At 40.6% G+C, this 19,719-nt stretch overlaps 1 protein-coding gene across 2 annotated transcripts in view; it reads right to left on the reverse strand.

Moving 5' to 3' along the window:
• GTF2F2 (general transcription factor IIF subunit 2) overlaps positions 1 to 19,719 on the reverse strand; it is a 92,166-nt gene that overhangs the window by 37,454 nt on the left and 34,993 nt on the right. For both annotated transcript variants that reach the window (XM_086481961.1, XM_086481960.1), the window contains one exon: positions 11,763 to 11,844. In XM_086481961.1, the coding sequence (XP_086338087.1) occupies positions 11,763 to 11,844 (82 nt within the window). The remainder of the gene's footprint in view (positions 1 to 11,762; positions 11,845 to 19,719) is intronic.

Consider the following 19,719-nt stretch of genomic DNA (forward strand, 5'->3'; position numbering starts at 1 on the left):
CCACCATCTACAGACTGGAATCATGAAGCCAAAGCCTTATGTTATTCACAAAAATGAACCCTGTAAAATCCCAAACTTCCCTATGCCTGTTAATGGGAGTGCTGCGCAAAGCCTCAGAATTGAATACAGTCCAAGAGCAGAAGGAGCAGAGGAAAGCTCTTTGGTGAGCTGTTTCTTTTCCTAATGCATTACTATGTCTTCTTTATCTTCCTCCTTGGCACGGTCTCAGTCAGCACTCAAGCACATACACACAATCTGAGGGAACAGCAGGACAGTAATTCAAATTGGTATTACGAGTCGCAGGGTACAGTTCCTCCTGATTCTGCCCCTAGCATTAAAAAAGGGGTTAGCCAGATATCCCTGCAAAAATACTGAAGCATTCAAAGACTTAACATAGATACTTCATTGGCATTAACTTTGGTTAGGACCCAGTCTGTTCACACTTCTCTCAGTTACTGTTCAGTGTGCCCAGGACCTGCGAGATAGTGCTGTACCTGTTAATTGCTGGCAGGCCTTTTTGGACTTGCAGCAGAATGAATTCTGTGAAACGTCTGCCAGGATGGACTAATGCATTAACAAAGCTGGAAGTTTGCTATCTCTGGCGTTAGTTATTTGTAAAATCAAATGCAAATTGTCAATAGAAAGCATTGTGTGAGTTCAGCACAGAATTAAATTGCTTTATATTTTAAAACTGCTGATGAAGATGACCCCTGGATAAACTCACTTGCAATTCTATCCAAGTCAGAAAGGGCCACCCTAACCCCTATCGGCAAATCTTCAACAGCGCTTGGCAACACTACGAGCATCTGGCACACTTAAAAGTCTGAGCGAGATAAGTACGCTGGATGAGAGAAGGGAAGGAAAAGTGGGGATGGAAGAGACATACACAGAAAGTGAGCAACTGAGAAAAATCACTCTGTCCTCCAAAACACGCCAACTTCAGCCTGTCTGCCGTCGCAGGTTTCACTATTGTCCTCCTCCACCCTCTAAGTCTAAGTTCTGGTCACAGGGTTTTCTAAATTGTTCAGAGATGGCCCAACGAGAAATGGCTTTAGATAGCTATGTTACAACACCTTAGTAAAGACAATGGATCCCAAAGAGGAAAAAAAAGAAAGTATTTTGATAGGGCAGGTGACATACATCAACATATACTGATATGATACACATGGATATCAAAAGGATATTGAGTTGTGCAGAATCACTTTTAGTGCAGAACATTATCAGTGTTTAGATGTGCCAAAAACTTGGGGGAAGATGAGCACACTTCTCTTTTTTTAATTGTTATTTCCATTTAGAAGCCTTGCTATATTAATTGCACTCTATTGGAAACTTTAATTTTGAACACCATCATATAATCTCTCTCAGTTTCACTTTATGCTGTACCTTGCTTCCAAAGTCATGGCTTGCAAACACCTGAAACAGGAGGAGTTGACAACTCTCAGGTGCCACACTACCCATTTTAACTTTGCATTTGGACATTTCAGGCTCCTTGTGAGGTGTTGGGAAAGCACAGAGCAGTCATCTGGAACAGCCGCCTCCAAGACAAAACAGATCATCCCAGCTCCTGTGCAACATGGCATTTCTGTCTTTGCTGCATGGGCAGGAGTCAGTTCCTTGCCTTAGGCTTGAAACTGACTGTCCAGTCTTATATCCATATATTACTTTCACAGAACCACAGAATGGTTTGGGTTGGAAGGGACCTTTAAAGACCATCTAGTTCCAGCCCCCCTGCCATGGGCAGGGACACCTTCCACCAGACCAGGTTGCTCAAAGCCCCATCCAACCTGGCCTTGAACACTGCCAGGGAGGGGGCAGCCACAGCTTCTCTGGGCAACCTGTGCCAGTGCCTCACCACCCGCATTGTGACACATTTCTTCCTTATGACCAATCTAAACCTACCCTCTTTCAGCTTAAAACTGTTGCCGCTTGTCCTGGTGAAAAGTCCCTCCCTCTCTCTCTCTTTGTTATAAGCCCCCTTTACATATTGAAAGGTCACTATAAGGTCGCCCCCAGAGCCTTCTCTTGTCCAGGCTGAATCACCCCAACTTTCTCAGCCTTTCTTCGTAAGAGTGTTCCGGCCATCTGACCATCTCTGTGGCCCTCCTCTGGACCTGCTCGAGCAGGTCCATGTCTTTCCTGTGCTGGGGGCCCCAGGGCTGGACACAGTAATCCAGGTGGGGTCTCAACAGAGCAGAGGGGAAGAATCACCTCCCTCAACCTGCTGGACACGCTGTTTTTCATGCAGCCCAGGATGTGACTGGGTTTCTGGGCTGCCAGCTCATGTCCCACTTTTCATCTACCGATATCTTCAAGGGCTGCTCTTGACCAATTCATCACGCAGTCTGTATCAATATTGGGGATTGCCCTGACCCAGGTGCAGGACCTTGCATATTATCATATATATATGCTCGCACTACAGAAGTCAACCATATTATACAAGAACAAACTCAAACAAAATTGTAAACTAAAGTAACACTGATTGTAAACCTTAAAGATTACAGGCAGTTGACAGATAACTGCTCAGTTCCAGCCTTCTGCCATGGGCAGCAGGGAAGGAAGGAACTGAGTGGCACCGACTCTGCAGCACTCTTATGCTGTCCTGTCAGGGTACATCACAGCGTTCAAGGTACAAGGTTAGCTCAGAAAACCCCTTCTGATTCCAATCTCAGGTATGGATAAAGCACATCAGCCCTACAGCGGTTTCACATGGACACTGTACTATTCAACAAATGTCGTTACAGCCAGATTTGTAATACCCTTTCTACCAGTGCAGATGCATTTGTGTTAGGTCCCACTGATGGTAGTGGCTTAGTGTACAGTGCAAAATGCTTCTTTCAGCGAAGCATCACACACTGAAATGACAATGATTAAATCCCAGCCAAAACCACGAACTGCAAACAAAGGAGGCAACAGCTTACCAGAAACATCATAATAGATCACAACCAGAAACTCCAGGAATTGTATGATTATTGCCTATGAGGTTCACTCAAGAAATATACTTCATTAAAAAGCACAAAGTAACTTGCAAATTTCAAACTGAATGCAGACTCAAAAGGAAGGAATACTTTCATGATTTGCACATGACTAGCACTGACATTTAAGTCACATTCTGTTGATAAAATACCGTTTCAAAGAAAAACCATCTTGTTCTCTCGCAGCTGTGTTGGTCTTGCGATGGTAACAGAATTAAAATAGCAGCGTATATTTCTCTTAAGGCCATAAGCAGACGTGCCTGTATTTAAATGCAGTCATGGAAAATATAAATAATTTGAAAACCATCGTTTTTATAGTATTGTTAAATTTGTGCATGCACACGAATGTATGTAAGAGATACTCTAGGGAGCGGCCCTTTGTATGAATTTCTGCTTCTTTCAAGCAGTGGAAAATAACATTCTGTAGAAGAGCTTTTGTGAAAAATACTACTGAAAATGATTTGCACCTGATTTGAAATGTAAATAAACCTCCTAGGATTTTAAAGTTCCTTCATTGTATTTGCAACTTAAGTATAATTTGTTGGCCTTTGATACTAGCAGTCTCATTTTCTCTATCCTCACAATTCAAGGGGAAAAAAAGTGAGTTTAAGTATTCTAGGTGACTGAAATTCAAAGGATTTTACATTATATCTGTCTCTTAAAAAAAAAAAAAGAGGAACCCATTATTGTTTTTCATTTTATGGTGTTCATTTGAATTCAACTCCCAAGCCATCTTAAAAACATCCCAGACTCAAGCATTGCCAGGTGGCTGCACAATATCCTCTCTTTTGGAAAACATTTCAGGATTGCGTCTGCATGCTAACTGATGGTTGCAGTGCTTCTCTATCTTGTATGAGTATCTGACATATTTAGAGAATGAAAGATTCTCCCATAAAATTTAATGCTGTGATATATTTCCAAAGCTGGGATCTTTTCCACCCACAGAGCCTTTGAGGAGATATGTTTGTTTGCCTTCCCCCGTGGTGTAGCTGGCCCCGTGGCATTCTAGGAGTTAAGCTCCCGCTAGAATTTTGCTGTGTCTTCAGGAATTAAATCATCCACTGATCACAGGGAACCCCGGTTTGAGAAGCATTGGAACCCTACAGACAGGCACTCACTCAAAAAGTAGCCAGAAATAGAGGATGGATGGTTTGTCATCTATGAACTTGTTTGAACTTGGCAACATCCCACGTAACAAGCGCTACTTGGACAGACACGTATGTACCCTGTCACCCTTCAAAACACTGTTTCAGTGCCCTCATGCAATTCCATGAATTTCAGAAATATTTTAATAAGTGAGGAAATCAAGACATTCCCAACAGAGCTTGCCACCTGGCAATTCTAATCTTTGGTTTTGCACAAGGATAACTTTTAGTACTCAGTGATAGCGTACAATTTTTGGAGCTCCTTGGCAGCAGGGTAACTGTTGGATGATACTAGTCTACTGATCCCTCACAAATTGCAAATATCATCAGTACAAAGTTGCTTAAAAATAAAAGATGTGCTGTGGTGCTGACATTCTACATATTGTGTAAATTTGAGCTTGTCAGCCTGGCAGTTGCCAAAGCAGTTTTGCAGAAGCCAGAACACCGGCAGTACTCAGCATGACTACAGCATCTGGCATGGTGGCTAGGAAGAGATCCACGAGCTTCAGTGAGCTCTGCTCCGCAACACAGAAAATTAAGATTTATATCTGAACTCTGACACCGATGTAGAAATGGCCTTTTTTACACCAGCTAGCTATCCCACCTTCCCTGATAGGGTCAAGTATGATGGTAAACAAAAAGAACAGAAGGTTAGTGTGTCTAGTAACACAGGATAAGTCATGATAGTTAAAATGGCACTCTCAGAGTTTTTCACCCATTATAGCATGACTTTCATACTCAGATGGCAAAGAAGATGAAAAGAAGTAATTGGTGCTGCCCTGGGAACAGAAAGGATGTCCCTAAGTACTGAACAAGCCCCTTATTGAAATCTGGAAAGCACCTCAGCAGCAGAGACATCTCTGTAATTATTGTAGCCCTGGTAACAGTAAGGCAAAAAGACGTCCAGCACTGTGCAACACCAAAGACTTTGGTTTCAAAAGAAGGAATCTGTGCCACTGACATTTAGGTTTACTGGAAACACAAGTACCCAGGACTTCTGGTGCTGAGCAGTGGTACCGAATGAAGCTTTTTTTCAGCCTAAGAAGCTGGCTACGACTGAAGCCTGAACATATTCCAGGGCGACTATTTTTAGCCTCGCCCCTTTCAGCAGATAAAAAGCAAATGGATGTTTTTTGGCTAATTACCACAAAGGCAAACTAGATATGTTCTTAAATGCAACGCCTCTGATAGCAGTGGAAAAGGAGCAGTGTAACCAGCAGAAGAGGAATACTGTGTTCGTGAACCCTGTGTTAAAGAAACAGGACAATGAGAGCTCTCCAATTACAACTACTGATTTCCTTCCCTAGGGTACAAGGGAAAAATCCATGCAATATTTGCCATAAACTCTTCTTAAATATGCATCTCTAAGCCTCTCTATTTTCTGAAAATGACCTTCAGTCTAGGCTCCTCTTCATGCACCCTTCTCTAAAAGGCACAGAACACATTCAGTATGCCCACTATTTCAATTCCAGAGAAATGCAGGGGTGTCTGGACAGAGTGCTGGGCAACTGGCTCTAGATGGCCCTGCTTGAGAAGGGGGGTTGGACCAGATGACCTCCAGAGGTCCCTTCCCACCTCAACCATTCTGTGATTTTTGTGCCTGTCACCTGGAAGTTATGACATTTAAAAGATGGAAAGAAGGCATATTTCACGCCACGCTGTAACAAAGCCATTTTAAGGCAAAACAAAAGAAGAATGGGAAGTCAGCCAGCAGGGAAGCCTACTTTTTCATCCTCTGTCTCCAGGCGCTTGCAAAAGGAAGGAAACCAAGATCAAATGATCAATGGTCTCTCCCAAATTTAAGAGATTATCAGTTTCCATAACTAAGATGATTCATATGCTAGAAAGTATATTGCAAAAAAAAAAGACTGTTTCAAGCCTTTTTTTTTTTCTTTTTTTCTTTTCTTCTTTTTCCATACCCCCACAAATTAGTCCATATACACCTGGCTATTAGAAGCTGTGGACAGCAATGGGGTAAAAAGGATATGGTAATCTTCTGTATCCAGCTGCAGGTTTAAGAGAAACATGATAAAATACCCGCTGCATTATGAACAGTAGCTTATTCCTTATTTATTAGCATTATTATAATGGCTGGAGGCACTGACCAAAATTAGGACCTTTTCGTATCACTGAACAAAAAAGCATGGTAATATAAAATTTCTATTAAAATTCAGTCTCAGAACAGTACTTGTAAGAACAGTAAAAGACAACAGACAAAATGGAAACAAGAGACAGAGAAAACAGCCTAAGATCACAAAGAAATACATAGCAAACCAACAAAAGCAACTCTCCTGACCTCTGAAATGGGGAATAACCACTCCTCCGTGCTGTTGAACTCATTTCTCTTTAACCTTATTTTTCGTACTTGCTCCTCTCCATTACTCTATTCAAAAAAATGTGAAAAATGGACCAAAAATGGACAAAGAAACTTAAGTACTGGTGTTCCTGCTACTTCGCAGTCCAATTGTTCACAAGTAGAATAGCATTTGCTTGATTTGTAAAAAGTGGTGGGTGTCCAGGAACATATGGGAAATATAAAATACATCTCTCAACAGTACAGCTTAACCCTTATGAACATGATTATTAGATAATTTTCTATAAATTGTATATTATTCTCCAGGAAAAACTGGGATCAGAAATATTCCAGCACATGGAAAAAAATACATTTTTTGTACTTAATGATGAGTTACTCAAAACACCCTAGGGAACATCTTTTTGTATTACGCTGAATCTTACTTCAACACAAAGAAATTGATCTTCGATACTTGAAAAAAATCGAGGTTGCATTGACTGACAGACAGATGCAACCTCAGCTTTGTGTAAAAATGGCCTCCCACTACAAACAAACTGAACAGCATTTCTGCAGGGTGTCAGGTTTTGTGGAAAATGCACGAATGTATTAATATATATTCATTTTGAAAAGGAATTCATAGCCAACTAAGCATATCTACAAGAATATATATGAAGTGGCACAGTGGTCAAATTATTATTTTTCCTTTGCTACTAGTGAGTATTTGGGGAAAACTGGCATAATGGTAATTTCCAGCAATATACTGAACTGTCAGTCAGTCAATACTCTCACAGTATTCTAGAGAAAATGAGCAACTTGTCTGCACTAATGAAATTTCAGTTGCTTGGCCTAGACTACCAAGCGTCAGGACTTCTAGTGGCCTCTGTTATATTGTTGTGAAGAAATGTGACTATTCAAACATGGAAGTTCATTAATTATTCTAGAACGTTTTGCAACCCGTATCTCCTAAAAGCCTACTACGCATGTTTCTTCCAGTAGCTTTTTCTAAAGACTTCCATCACACTGTAGAAAACTCTTAAAAGAAAAAGCAAGAAGACATACAAAATTCTTGCGGCCTTGTTACAAGCTGCCATGTTGGCGACTACCATTTTCACTAATGATACTTCAAGATGTATTCTTAAGTTACTTAAGAGAATTATAGGGATTACCAGCCTCACTTCAGTGTTAAAAGTCAGATCTTTTAGGCTTTCTGTAACCCTGGGACTCTTTATTTTTTATTTTTATTTTTTTTTTTTTTTTTATTTGGCGTACAGTTTGGAGAGTTCAGTAATTCAGATTACATATAGCTGAACCACAGTTTCTCAAAATCCATTTTGAAAGGTGACCAGCACTTCACTGGCACATTTGAGAATGAAACAGGGGGGTTGATTTTATCCCAGTTTTCACCTGCCACCCACTACTGTTGGGATGCACCATCAGACACTGCATTCAACAACTGCTTGAGCTGCACTTCGCATGTGCCTTCAAAATCTTCCCTGAGAACTGCGAGCTTGGTTCCCAGCCACATCACTGCAAAGGACCTGAGCAGTCCTGGAGACCTTGTAGTAGCTACTCAGCTTGACAATGTCAGTTTGAATGGGAGCTTTGCAGAAGCCACTCCCCAGAAATTTTTTTTTATTATTAACTTTTCCTCAAAACAAGATGTAGTTTGAGTGTATATGATATCGATGTGTTCAAAATGTTTTTGAAAATAAAATTCTTTTGGTAAGAAAATGGAGAAACAGGAGTAAACAGAAATGGGAAAGGGGGACTGAGAAAGAATTCAGTTCACTATGGTCAGAGGGATGAGCAGAACAGATCTGAGGACCAGTGCAAAGATGGAAAAAGGTAATTTGGCAGAGAAAAATCTGAGATGGGGTGCATGCCAGTCCCCCATTTTCCCTCTTCTGTGCACAGCAAAAGTCCCTTGGGAGTATCAAAATCTTAGTCTATGGACCCTGAGGAGATCCTGAATGTTTGGAGGACTCCTCTCTCCCTGTGTCCTGTCCTTCCCAGTGCAGACAAGCCTCTTGGAGGATGTCTCTCTTTGGGGAGTCATTAACCCCAAGGCAGTTAAACACTGGGATCACGGAATGAAGGCAATGGAAACAAAAATCTCTTAAGCCTCAGAAAGACAAAATTGAGGGACAGAAAATGCCTCCTCATGGTGGAAAGCTGACTACAGAGGATAAAGAAAATAGTCTAGTTCAGGTGTGGATGTTGAGCAGCCTAGGGCAGCCTACCTAAGGGGACATGGATGGCGGGCGCACAAGACTAGTACAAATACAGTGTGTGCTGTACAATGAGCCATGTGTGTAACCCCACCTGTGATACGCACCCTCTGCTACAATAGTTCACATCTCACCACCTTTCTTCATCTGACAGGCTTGATGGGACATGAGGGGAAGTATGAACCAGAAAGAGTAGCGTAGGGACAGTATTTTCTGTGACCACCACACAGTAAAACTGTCTGCAGTTGGGAACCGCCTGCCTGTTTTTTTCACCACACAGTCCAAGTATTTTTAAGTGGGACCATGAGATCCACTCTCACAAGACAGAAATTAGACAGGTGCTTGGAAATCACATATTGTCCAGCTAGCTGCAATAGCATCACTGGCAGTAACTGCAAATGTATAACTAATCATTAAGGTGTTAGAAAGAACAAATACATTGGTAATAAAAGTTTTTTAGGAAATTCAATAGCATGAAGCTTTACTAGTGCAGGATAGCAGGTGTTTCATGGTATTTTTTCCCCTTCCAGAACTTGAAGATCAAGAAAATGAAAAAAAAAAAAACAACCAAACAACAAACCTGCCAACAACAAAACTTCCAAAATGAAAAATACCCAGTGAAGGTCGCACAACTTTAGATTTAACTTTCTGACTAGTTATCCCTCGACACACATTTGTACCTTGTATTCAAAGTGTTCTGAACATCAGCCATCTATACCCTTCCTGTAATCAAATCAAAAGCTGCTCCTTGGGGAAAACCCCTCCCATCTGCTACATTTGATTACGCTTTCATCCATACATGTCACCAAATTCCTTGCTTTCATTATCCATCCTTAAACCCACACGTCACACATATCTCCCACCTAACTGCTGGCAGCCCCATCACAAGACCATCACTTTGTCCTCTCACTGAAACTCTACAGAGCAGCATGGAAATCAAATGCCACGCCACACAGCCGTCTGCCGATTTCCTTGACCCAGATACAGAGGGTAAAACAGACAGGATCCATATCTGCATTTAATAGCAAGGAGGTACATATTCCCTTTTGGTCACTGTCAGCTTTCAAAAAACAAATGATAACAGTTATTGGAGTGTGCAGCTTAACTTCATTTTCTAGATCTTCAAAGTCTGAAGCAACTGCATTTATCTTTTAATTTTATTTCCTTCCCAACTCAACTTACTATTGTAGCACTTTAAGCCTACACAACAGACTTGCTGTTTTATCGATATTATCAATTCCACCTTTGGAGAGTCTCTCTCATGTAAAGCACAATAGTAAATAGAAAAGTGAATAAAAATGGTTTAATATAACACAGTTCTATAACTTATCTGGTTTATCTTCAATGCTGTCACTTTTTTTAAGCACAAATACAGACTGCAGCATGTTGAGGGTGGGAGACAGTAAAGCAAGTGAAAAGTTAGATCCTACTACTCAAATACCAGAGATGGTATTTGGACATAAACCAATTTCTTCCGAGGCTGCGACTGCTAGATCTGCTAAATCTCATGCTGATTCTCACCAGATAAGACTGTTTTTTTTTAAAAAACATTTTGGTAAAAGGCAAAAAATCTTTAACAACATGGAAAGTTAGAAACTAGGCATACAAAGCCTGACAATTTTTCTACAGGAAAGAAAAAACAACAGTACCATCGTTTTTCAGCTGCCAGTGCTTCCAAACACAAAAGCTGCCTTTGTTGTTCCTACAGGAGTTGAACAGGACAAAATCAAGGACCAGGAGGAGCTGCATGCATGTGTGCATGACAGAAAGTAGAATGCTGAAAAATTCAAAGATTGGCCAGTATGTCATTAAAGCTATCAGTTTTGTTTTGGTCTCCTGCTGTGGCGCTACCAGCTTATCTGATCAACTAATAGAAAATTGCGTACAAAATGCAAAAAAGCACTTGGATCAGGCAACCTGTGATTAAAACAATTATGAAGCAAATACATCCCACAGACTATATTCATATATATTTAAAATTGCCAGATTGAAGCGAGTCCTTTTCTAGTAAAAATCACATTTGCTTCACACTCCATTTCACACTGATGACAAAAATCATGATAGCAAACACAGAACTTAGTCTGAAATGAAGTCGTTCACTGTACATGAGCAAACTTATGGTACTGATTTGCCAACAGCTAGAACACAAAGTCTCAGAAGTGAATGAGCACAATAAGGAAATACTGGAGCAGTTTAGATGACAGAGGAGGTTAATAAAACGTAAGATACTGTAAACGTAGCATATGATACACAGAAAACGGATCAGGACTTGGAGAAAAACATCACTTTGCCTTTTCTGCATTTTTTTTTGACAATTCTAAAACTAGTCACAGACGACCCTCTTCCTGAAATTTCCTGCTTTGCATTTCTCTATTTACAACAAACTCACAATATAAAAGGCTGATGAAACCCTACATGCTTAAAATATAAAATTATGTATTTAGTATAATGCACGATTCAATTCCAGTAGAGAACATAATCCAGTTAATTATCCATATGATGTATGAATCACATGGTAAATTCTAGATGTATCAGATTAAATTTTCAAAAATCTGTTAAATACATGTCTTGTGGTTTCCATGCCACTTCTGTCGTTTTCAGCCATTACCTTTTCTAGCAAGCATGCCAGTTTAGGTCTAGCACTTCTCCCTGAACTTCTTTCCTATTTTGAGCATTTAAAATATCTTCTCAGAGGTACTCTTCATCTAGCATGGCACAGGCACAGTATTAAGTGGAATTAAATTCGGACGATGCACACAGAAACCCATGCTCAAGAAGCAGGCCAACGTAAACCTTTAAGTCCTCAGGAAATTCAGCTTCAATCACATTTGAATACAGCCTTCAGGTATGAAGAGGCACTATGTGTGCTCCAGTGAAAGCTTTGCACACTATGGAACACAGAAGTTTACATCATCCCACCAGACAATACCACAGAGAGGTACAAGTCACATGCCAGCCTTCATTCCCTCCCTACAGTAAATCCGACCCAAAAGCAAGAACAGTTCCGATCCTGTATAAATCCTGCATAAGACCATGATAATACTGTAGTCATCCACCTAGTAAGGCACTAATAAAAGCATCAAAGCCAGATATCACATATCCATCTGTAACAGAGCACTCCTACCTTTTCAGTTTCATGTAATTTTCACTAGCGGCAGGTCTGCATTCAGCACGTTGCACCACTATCCCTTCCACGCAAAGTTTATCTGGAATGAAAAAAACAAAGCAAAACTGGACATTAAAATAAGATTCACTAACATGGTCAACATTTGAATTATTTTTCTCTAATTAAGGATTTAGTAAATATAATGTAATTGTAAGTTCTCAAATTAATTTCTAAAATCTCTGCTATTTAGACACCGAAGAAATAAGCAGGAAAACCATGCTTGCACAGCTGGTATCTTCTCAACTTCCTTATTTTGCCATCAGATGTTTTACCCATTAAGAATGAATCACTGAGATCAAATTTTAAATAAGAGATGGTAACTGTGTGGGCCTCCTTTCTTTAGATTGTTGCACTCAGATTATCTAGGAACTGTTTTCCGGAAATGTGCATTGAACACAGTCAGTTACCATGAAAAAAATAATCTACAAAGAGCACCCGATCCTCAAAGTATTCAAAATTAGTGGAAGACAAAACAAGAGCTAATTTTATTCCTATCCCCAGAGAAAGAGTAATCTATTTTCATCTTATTGCAATAAAAAAAAAAATAAAAATTGTTTACTAAAGGAACATCACGCAATAAAGTAGTAACACCACATATGCTAACACTTGGGGAAAAGAAATAAAAACTTGCAGTTTAGCAATCTAGGAGATCACACACTAAGCGTTAGTTAATACTGCTCTCTGTACATTCACCTCTAACACAGGCACTTTATAATCCAACCTGAACATCTTTCTGCCTAAAGCAACGGTGACCAACGGAGCAGCACAACAGTACCAGCCTACTCTGTAAAGGTAGAAAAGCCTAAAAATTAAAAGCAATGTGACGTAGAAAGGGAGAGAGGAGTGATGGTGGGCAAGTGTAAAACAAACACCTTTGGAACAGCCTTGCATAACAAGAAAGGATGAACTTTAATGGCCTGATTAGCTCCCGCTATTTAAAATGTCCTTCCAACAGAGAGCCTCTTCTTGCTGTTGGTGTAGGGTACTACACTGTCACCGTCACCTTCAGCTGGCAGTGTCACAGAAGACCAGAGACGTTATCTCAGAAGTACTGATGCCAAGTAACACAAGGCACTCTGAGATGCCTCTAATTTTTCCACTGCCTCATAGACTGAAATATTATTACATCTAAATATTACTAAATCTAAGCCTACTCTCCCTGAATAATGCAGAGAGGGATTACTTCCACACCATGTATTTTTAAATTATTTAATCTAAAATTTCTTGGTTTGATTTAAACTAAATCCTTGAAGGGAGTCAGAATGCCATACTCTTCCACATAATTTTAAACAAAACAAAGAAAGTTTTCAATAAACATTTCCAGCTTTACAGACTCCTAAGGTTTATGGTCAGGACAGACAACTTGGCAAATTTGCCTGACCTCCTGTGTATCACAGACACAAATTTTATCCTCTTTCTTCTTTACAGAACCTAGTAACTTAGTTGTGGCTAAAGTGGTACTAACATTGCTGCTTAATTTCTAATACGAATTTGCCTTCAGTTTCTAGCAGTTGGTTGTTCTTACGTCTTTCTATCCTATCATAAAGAGACTTTTAGTACCTGCTGTGTTCTCCCTTTGAAAGTACTTATACATTGTAATCAAGTCACTTCTCAATTATCTTTTCAATAAATGAAGTGATTCAAGCTCATGCATTATCTCACCACAAGGCATTTACGCCACACTTAAATCAGTTTTGGGTCTCTTATCTGCAGCTTGTTCAATCTTGCAAAGATGTTTTAAGAACACAGAGACCAGAAAATAGACGGAATACTATTGTACTGGTCTTACCAAAACCACATACGGAGGTAAAGTAACAGATACTGGAATTTCTCTCACCTCAGTTCAGCCATCTCAAGGTTACTCAGCAGAATCTCTGAATTCAGCTGAGGGAGGGAGGAAGGGAGACTTCCAGAAGAAAATTGGTTCCATCTCTTTTAGGATTCAATGATCTGCCCTGTGCTGGTTAGGTTTCTGTGGGTTTGGTTTTGAAGGTTTTTTTTTTTTTTTGGGGGGGGGGGGGGTGTGTCTGTGTACTATGACTGTGCTTCATGTTCAGATGGCTAAAACTGGGTTAAAGATCAATTTGTCTCTGAAAACCAAGCTCTGGGGGTTGATGAAGCTGACTGGCTATTATATCACTAATACATCGGTTTTGAGTCTTTCCTAAGCCTCACATTTTACCTACGTGCTCTGTGTTCCCTGTTCCTAGAGGTATAATCACCTTTGGCTTGGTTAAAATGCATTGCCTTTAAACAGGTACTATGAATTAAGTGACCCCAGTCACACCATGACAGTCCTGTCATAGCTATTCGCTGTCTGACCAGCGCTTGTGTCAATCATGACACATTTTATAAGAAGTGTTTCTCACTTACTACCGCCCCTTTTGCTAATCCTGGAGGAAGCCCTTCGAACTACAACCCGAGTGGCTTCCTACTGATAATTACTTTCCAACAACTGTCAGACAGTTTTTAACCTTGTTCTGTGCTTGCTATTTTTTTTTTCCCAGACATAAATCAGAATGTCATAAGATTCTAAATTATGTGCAATACGAAATGCTAAGCAGGCTGCAAACATGCTGTTACTTTAAATTCACAATCTCCAAAATAAATGAAATTGGGTTTGTTTGACCAGAAAACCTTTACATAAAGCCATGTTTGCTAGTATTCACTACATTTGACCATATACTTGGTGAGGTGGGGGGGGACAAGCCCTGAAGGGGGCTCTTGGATGGTGGTGAGACACTGGCACAGGTTGCCCAGAGAAGCTGTGGCTGCCCCCTCGCTGGCAGTGTTCAAGGCCAGGATAGATGGAGCCTTGAGCAACGTGGTCTAGTGGAAGGTGTCCCTGCCCACGGCAGGGGGGTTGGACTAGATGATCTTTAAGGTCCCCTCTAACCCAAACCATTCTGTGATTCTATGATATTTCTACCTTTTGAACTTCATGATAATTTTTCCACTAGTTTCGATGGTACAGGTCCAAGGCCAACTAGCCCATACTCATCTGAGCCATCCAGCCCAGCTGTCTGAACACCGACAAGCCGCTATCAATCTCTCTGCACCTGGCACAATTTTCAAATTATTCTTAAGGTTTAAAAATCAGGATCAGCGAATCAGAATGCTCCCCCATACTACCTATTTAAGAAAAGAAGCTGCCAATTAAACATACTTATCCTTAGCAATATCTCATCTCTGATGTCTTGGCTAACACTCTGTTTTAATTACCACTGATCTGGACTTGGCTTTTAATGTTCCAGTTGCTTCACAGTACAAGGCTGTCCGCAGCCTCCAAGAACACTGCCTTGCAGCTAAGCTAGTCTGCTGTCAAAGCTTATCCACTGTCCAATAGCCAAGATTTATGTCCCACTTTCCCTGAACCCTCTTGGGGATTTTAACACATTCAGAGAGTCTAGCAGGATAAATCTGCAAAGATGCATGCAAACCTCCGGATGCACTTTTACTCCCTTTTTGACTCCCTTTACAGCCTAATTAGCCCTCATTCACCAAACTCAAGTTCAGAGACTTGGGTCTCTCTTCATATACTGCAGGACCAGAGCTGCAATGAAAAGACATCCAAAGTGCTACACATCTGCCTTGATATTTTCATAGTCACATCAGCCTAAAAGCCAAAGGATGAATAACGCATGAAAATAGCAATTCCCTGTTAAAAATACCTACTCAAAATAAAGCAGATTGTACAAGACAAATTAATAGGTCTGGAAGACTAGCTGAGACCAGTGACTAGAAGGGAAAACGGACACTTTCCCAAATGTCTTATGCTCTCAGTTGCCCTATGTGGGGTGGCAGGTACAAGTACGCTGTGAGTGCAGCTCCGGACAGGCTGGTCTACATAACCGATAGCTTCATCATTAGCTGCCAAATGAGTGCTCACCCTGACCTCCTTGCCTGAACGCCCCGGCACCAATTCATAAAGGAATTTAAACTGTTCACTCTTAAAAGTGAGATATGCTGGGAAGATGCTGATTCCAGTTTCAAATCCTGTTGACAATAACCATCAAATGAATAGAGTGTGGTTAAAACATTTAAGGCAATCTTAATAAACAGGCACTGGGGAAATTTACTGGAACTGTGTAGAAGATGGTCTCATAGGGCTTGGTTCGTTGTGGGTTTTTGTTGTTGTTGTTGTTTTGTTTGTTTGTGGTGCTTTTTGTTGGGTTGTTTTTTTTTTATGGGGGGGGAGAGAGAGAGAGAGAGAGATAGACTGGCTTATCGATTCTAATGTGATAGTTTTCTAGTCTGGCTGCACCCAGCTCCAATTTCCAGCCACTGGATCTTGTTAGACCATTGACTACTATGTAGAAGAGCCTGCTATGAAAGTGTTTCTGCCCATCCAAGCACTTATGTACTCTCCACCTTTATGAAGCCTAATAAAAATATATCATGTTTTCTTGCACCTTCCATTAGGTCTATTTTTTGGCTTCTTAAATCATTCTTATTGGCTGGAGAAAGTTCAGTTCATGAATGTCTCTCCCGAGACACTGTCTCTCAGCCAGACTTGACAGCAGGTGGGACAGGATCTGGAGCTTACCAGCTCCTGCTCTTTGTGAGCGGTGCCAGGGAAGGAGAAGACCTGCTTCAGGACACACAATTCCCAGGCAGCAGAAAAAAGTGGAAGAAAGTGCAGTAAGGACAGACTATGGGCACATGTGCCTCCAGCTCCTCAGCAGGTAAAAGCTGGGCTGTTGCCTTCCAGTGTCCAAGTCAGAAGCCCCCGTAGCTCCTGCTGCCCACTTATACCACTGTGCAGCTTCCCAGGCTATTGCATGTGATGGCTGGACGAGGAGCAGCCTCCTCCTACACTAGACCTCAACTCTGCTCTTCCAGACCAGAGACATTTTGTGGCACCTCTCCTCCATTCAAAGGGCAGCCTTGAAGCTGGTGTCCTTCTCAGACCACCCTTCCCCGGTAGCTACACAGCTAGAGAACAGGATCACCCAGTCTTCACTTAGCACTCCTGTATTTAGGCATCCAAAGATACACACCACATTTGTTTTACTGACCACCACACAGAACAATGAGCTCATGTTCAGTTGTTAATGATGCATTATATGTAGGACAGAGCCTCGGCCCTAACCCTCCTGTAAACATATGTACTACAAGCCCCATCTACAGTGTATTCCTGGGCATATAAACTTCGTATTTGGTCACATTAAGATGTTATCCTAACCAACTATACAAATGGTTCTGCATCAGCAATGTATCTCCTTACTGATTATATTCTCAGTCTGTATCATCTCCAAATTTCATCAGTAACTATCTCCTTCTTGATCACTGACTAAAAAGAAGTAGGACCAAGAACCAAATCATAGCAGTGTTTTAGTTATAATCCTCTGCTTAACATTTGCCAGTTTGAAGCCTGCAGATAATTTTTGTATAGTGAAATGAAAGGGAAACTAATACAGTATATATTCTAAATCGAAATCACAAATGAGACATACTCAAAGATTTAACACAAAAAAGCATCACCTGCTTCGCTGAACAAGTTGTAATTTAAAAAAGGGGAAAAAAATTGGCACAATCCACTTTCCCTCCACCCACATTGATTAGTATTATATTACTCTCCCTTAATTTTTAACTGATTGACTTCCAAGTCAGCTGTTTTATTGTTTTTCACACAGTCCCTTTTCGTTTGTAAATACCTTGACCATCCAATTCACCTTTCAAATACTGGCACAACATTTTCTTTTGCAGTCTTGTAGAACTGCAGTGCTCAAAAATTATTAAAAACATCAACAGCAACTGTTGATAGAGTTTCTTAGCTCTTTTAAAAATCTCGAATGCAAATTGTTCAGACCTGCTGATTTTAAAATCTTCAATTTTAATTAGTGTGTAGAGCTCGTCTTCAATAGCAGTTAATCAAGGTCCCGGAGCTACTATTGGAATGAGCATGTCTGTGCTACCAACACTGTTGAGATAGTTGCTACTGAATGGTTTCACTGTCCAACAACCTGGCCAATCTTCTGTGTTATGACATTAAATGACTAGCAAATTGCCTGATAACCCAAACAGATTTCATTAGCTTCCTAATACACTTCAAAAATTCTCTGCCTCTTACAGCTGAGGTTTCTCCTCATATCCTTTTGTACTGTAAGAAATAAAAGTGGTTGTTTTCTGTAACCCAGGTAATTTTCGTAGACAGCAAAGTCTCAGTGAAGCTGATGCTGTTCAGACACGTGAGTAAGCTGAACCATTGGTAAAGCACCCGTTTTTCTGTGGTGCGCTCCAGTCCTGAATCCTCATCTCCATGGTGTGCTCAAGCTTCCAGACCAGGAGGTTCAGGAGGAAGATGGAAGTTGAGGAGGAGTGAGGTTATCTCCCAAAAGGAAATGTAGGACAGAACGAGGGGCAGATGCCTAGCCCCCTCCTCCTTGCATTTGTTTTCCTGTGTAGCTGATAGATGCCAGTACTACATTTCCACTGCCTCCAGGACAGCTTGTCTGACTGAGGAGAAACTGAAAAGCTCTGTGGATTGCCCTCCTGGTGCAGCCGAAAGGGTGAGTAACTTGGAAATGGAGTACTACTACTATAGCCACTCTCTTAAGTGTATGCAAGAGTGCTTAGCATATTTTCTGACTTAATCTGGAACCAAAACAATACTTTTTCAATTGCTGGATTCCAGTGTTATTCATTGCTTCAGTGGCCCATCCCAGCATAGAGGTGACACTGACAATTTGTGAAGCAGCGGTCACTTCAGGGTTGCCAACATCAGCTAGCAGGATACTTCAGCTGGATTATGCAGAAACAGACAGTTCACTCGGGGCATGGGAGAGTACACAGCAGCAAGTTGCTGGGAAGCGAGAAGATCCAGGATACATTGGGCACATCTCAGCTATCACACACGTGGTGCAAAACATAAAGACTCTCAGAGCACAAGAACGGTCAAAGTCTCTAACTTGACTGCAAGAAATACTTGCATACCTTTACCAAAATGAACTTTTGGATGATCTCCCACTGCATGGACAAAAGGACAGAAAAAAGGAAATCCAGTTCCTCTAGGCATCACTACACCTTCAGAAAACAGTGGGCTGTATGAAACCACCCCACCAAAGCTACACGCGCTGCAATACCATACGTATCACCAAGTGCATTGGAAAAATAAGTGCTCTTATGGAAAAGTTGTCTCATGGTACAGCACAGAAAGTGGAAAATTTTCACAAAGATATGCCACGCTTCAATTTTGTGTTACAGATGACTGTCAGCTGCAGTGAAGTGAAGTTACATGGGTTTGTGGTGAGGAAAATTTTTCAGCAGCTCTACATTTTTCAAGTCTCAAAGGTTTAAATGTAAATATTCATGATCTCCACAGAGTATATTTTCCACATCAAATTGATTTTGAATATTTTATCATACAAACCACTAAAACGATTTTGCATGCTCTTTCGAAGAATACTTACTCCTTCACAAAACTGGAAAATTTCAACTGCAAGTGTCAGAACATTGAGAAGATTATAAGCATGAAAAAATAAGTTGAGCAGATACTGTTCTGTAACTGCTGTCTCTTAAAATGTAGACAGCTTAGCTGGCCACGAAAAATTTCATATCTTTTACAAATCCCAGCTCTCCTTGGAAATCCCTACTTACTTGTGCCAGGACATTCCTAGTCCAGCTTCAAAGTATTTCAGGATCACTGTGTAAGATGCAAGCACCACAGAAATCATTCTCTTAGGGTTTAATAGTCACTAAAATGGCTCAACGCTGTAGCTATGCATGATCTAAGCACATTAACTGAATTTTCCATCACTTGACAATAAATTTGGATGCCTCCCGTAACGAAAAAAAAAAAAAAAATCATACTTGAAACTAATTGGCTCTGTCATTTTTTTCAATTATTCACCCAACAATTGTGAAAGGAGTTAATTTTAAAAAAAAGTCCAAATGTTTAAAAATTAGGAACTGG

The sequence above is a fragment of the Leptosomus discolor genome, chromosome 1 (genome assembly GCF_034619465.1).
Source record: "Leptosomus discolor isolate bLepDis1 chromosome 1, bLepDis1.hap2, whole genome shotgun sequence".
Taxonomy (NCBI): Eukaryota; Metazoa; Chordata; class Aves; order Leptosomiformes; family Leptosomidae; genus Leptosomus; species Leptosomus discolor.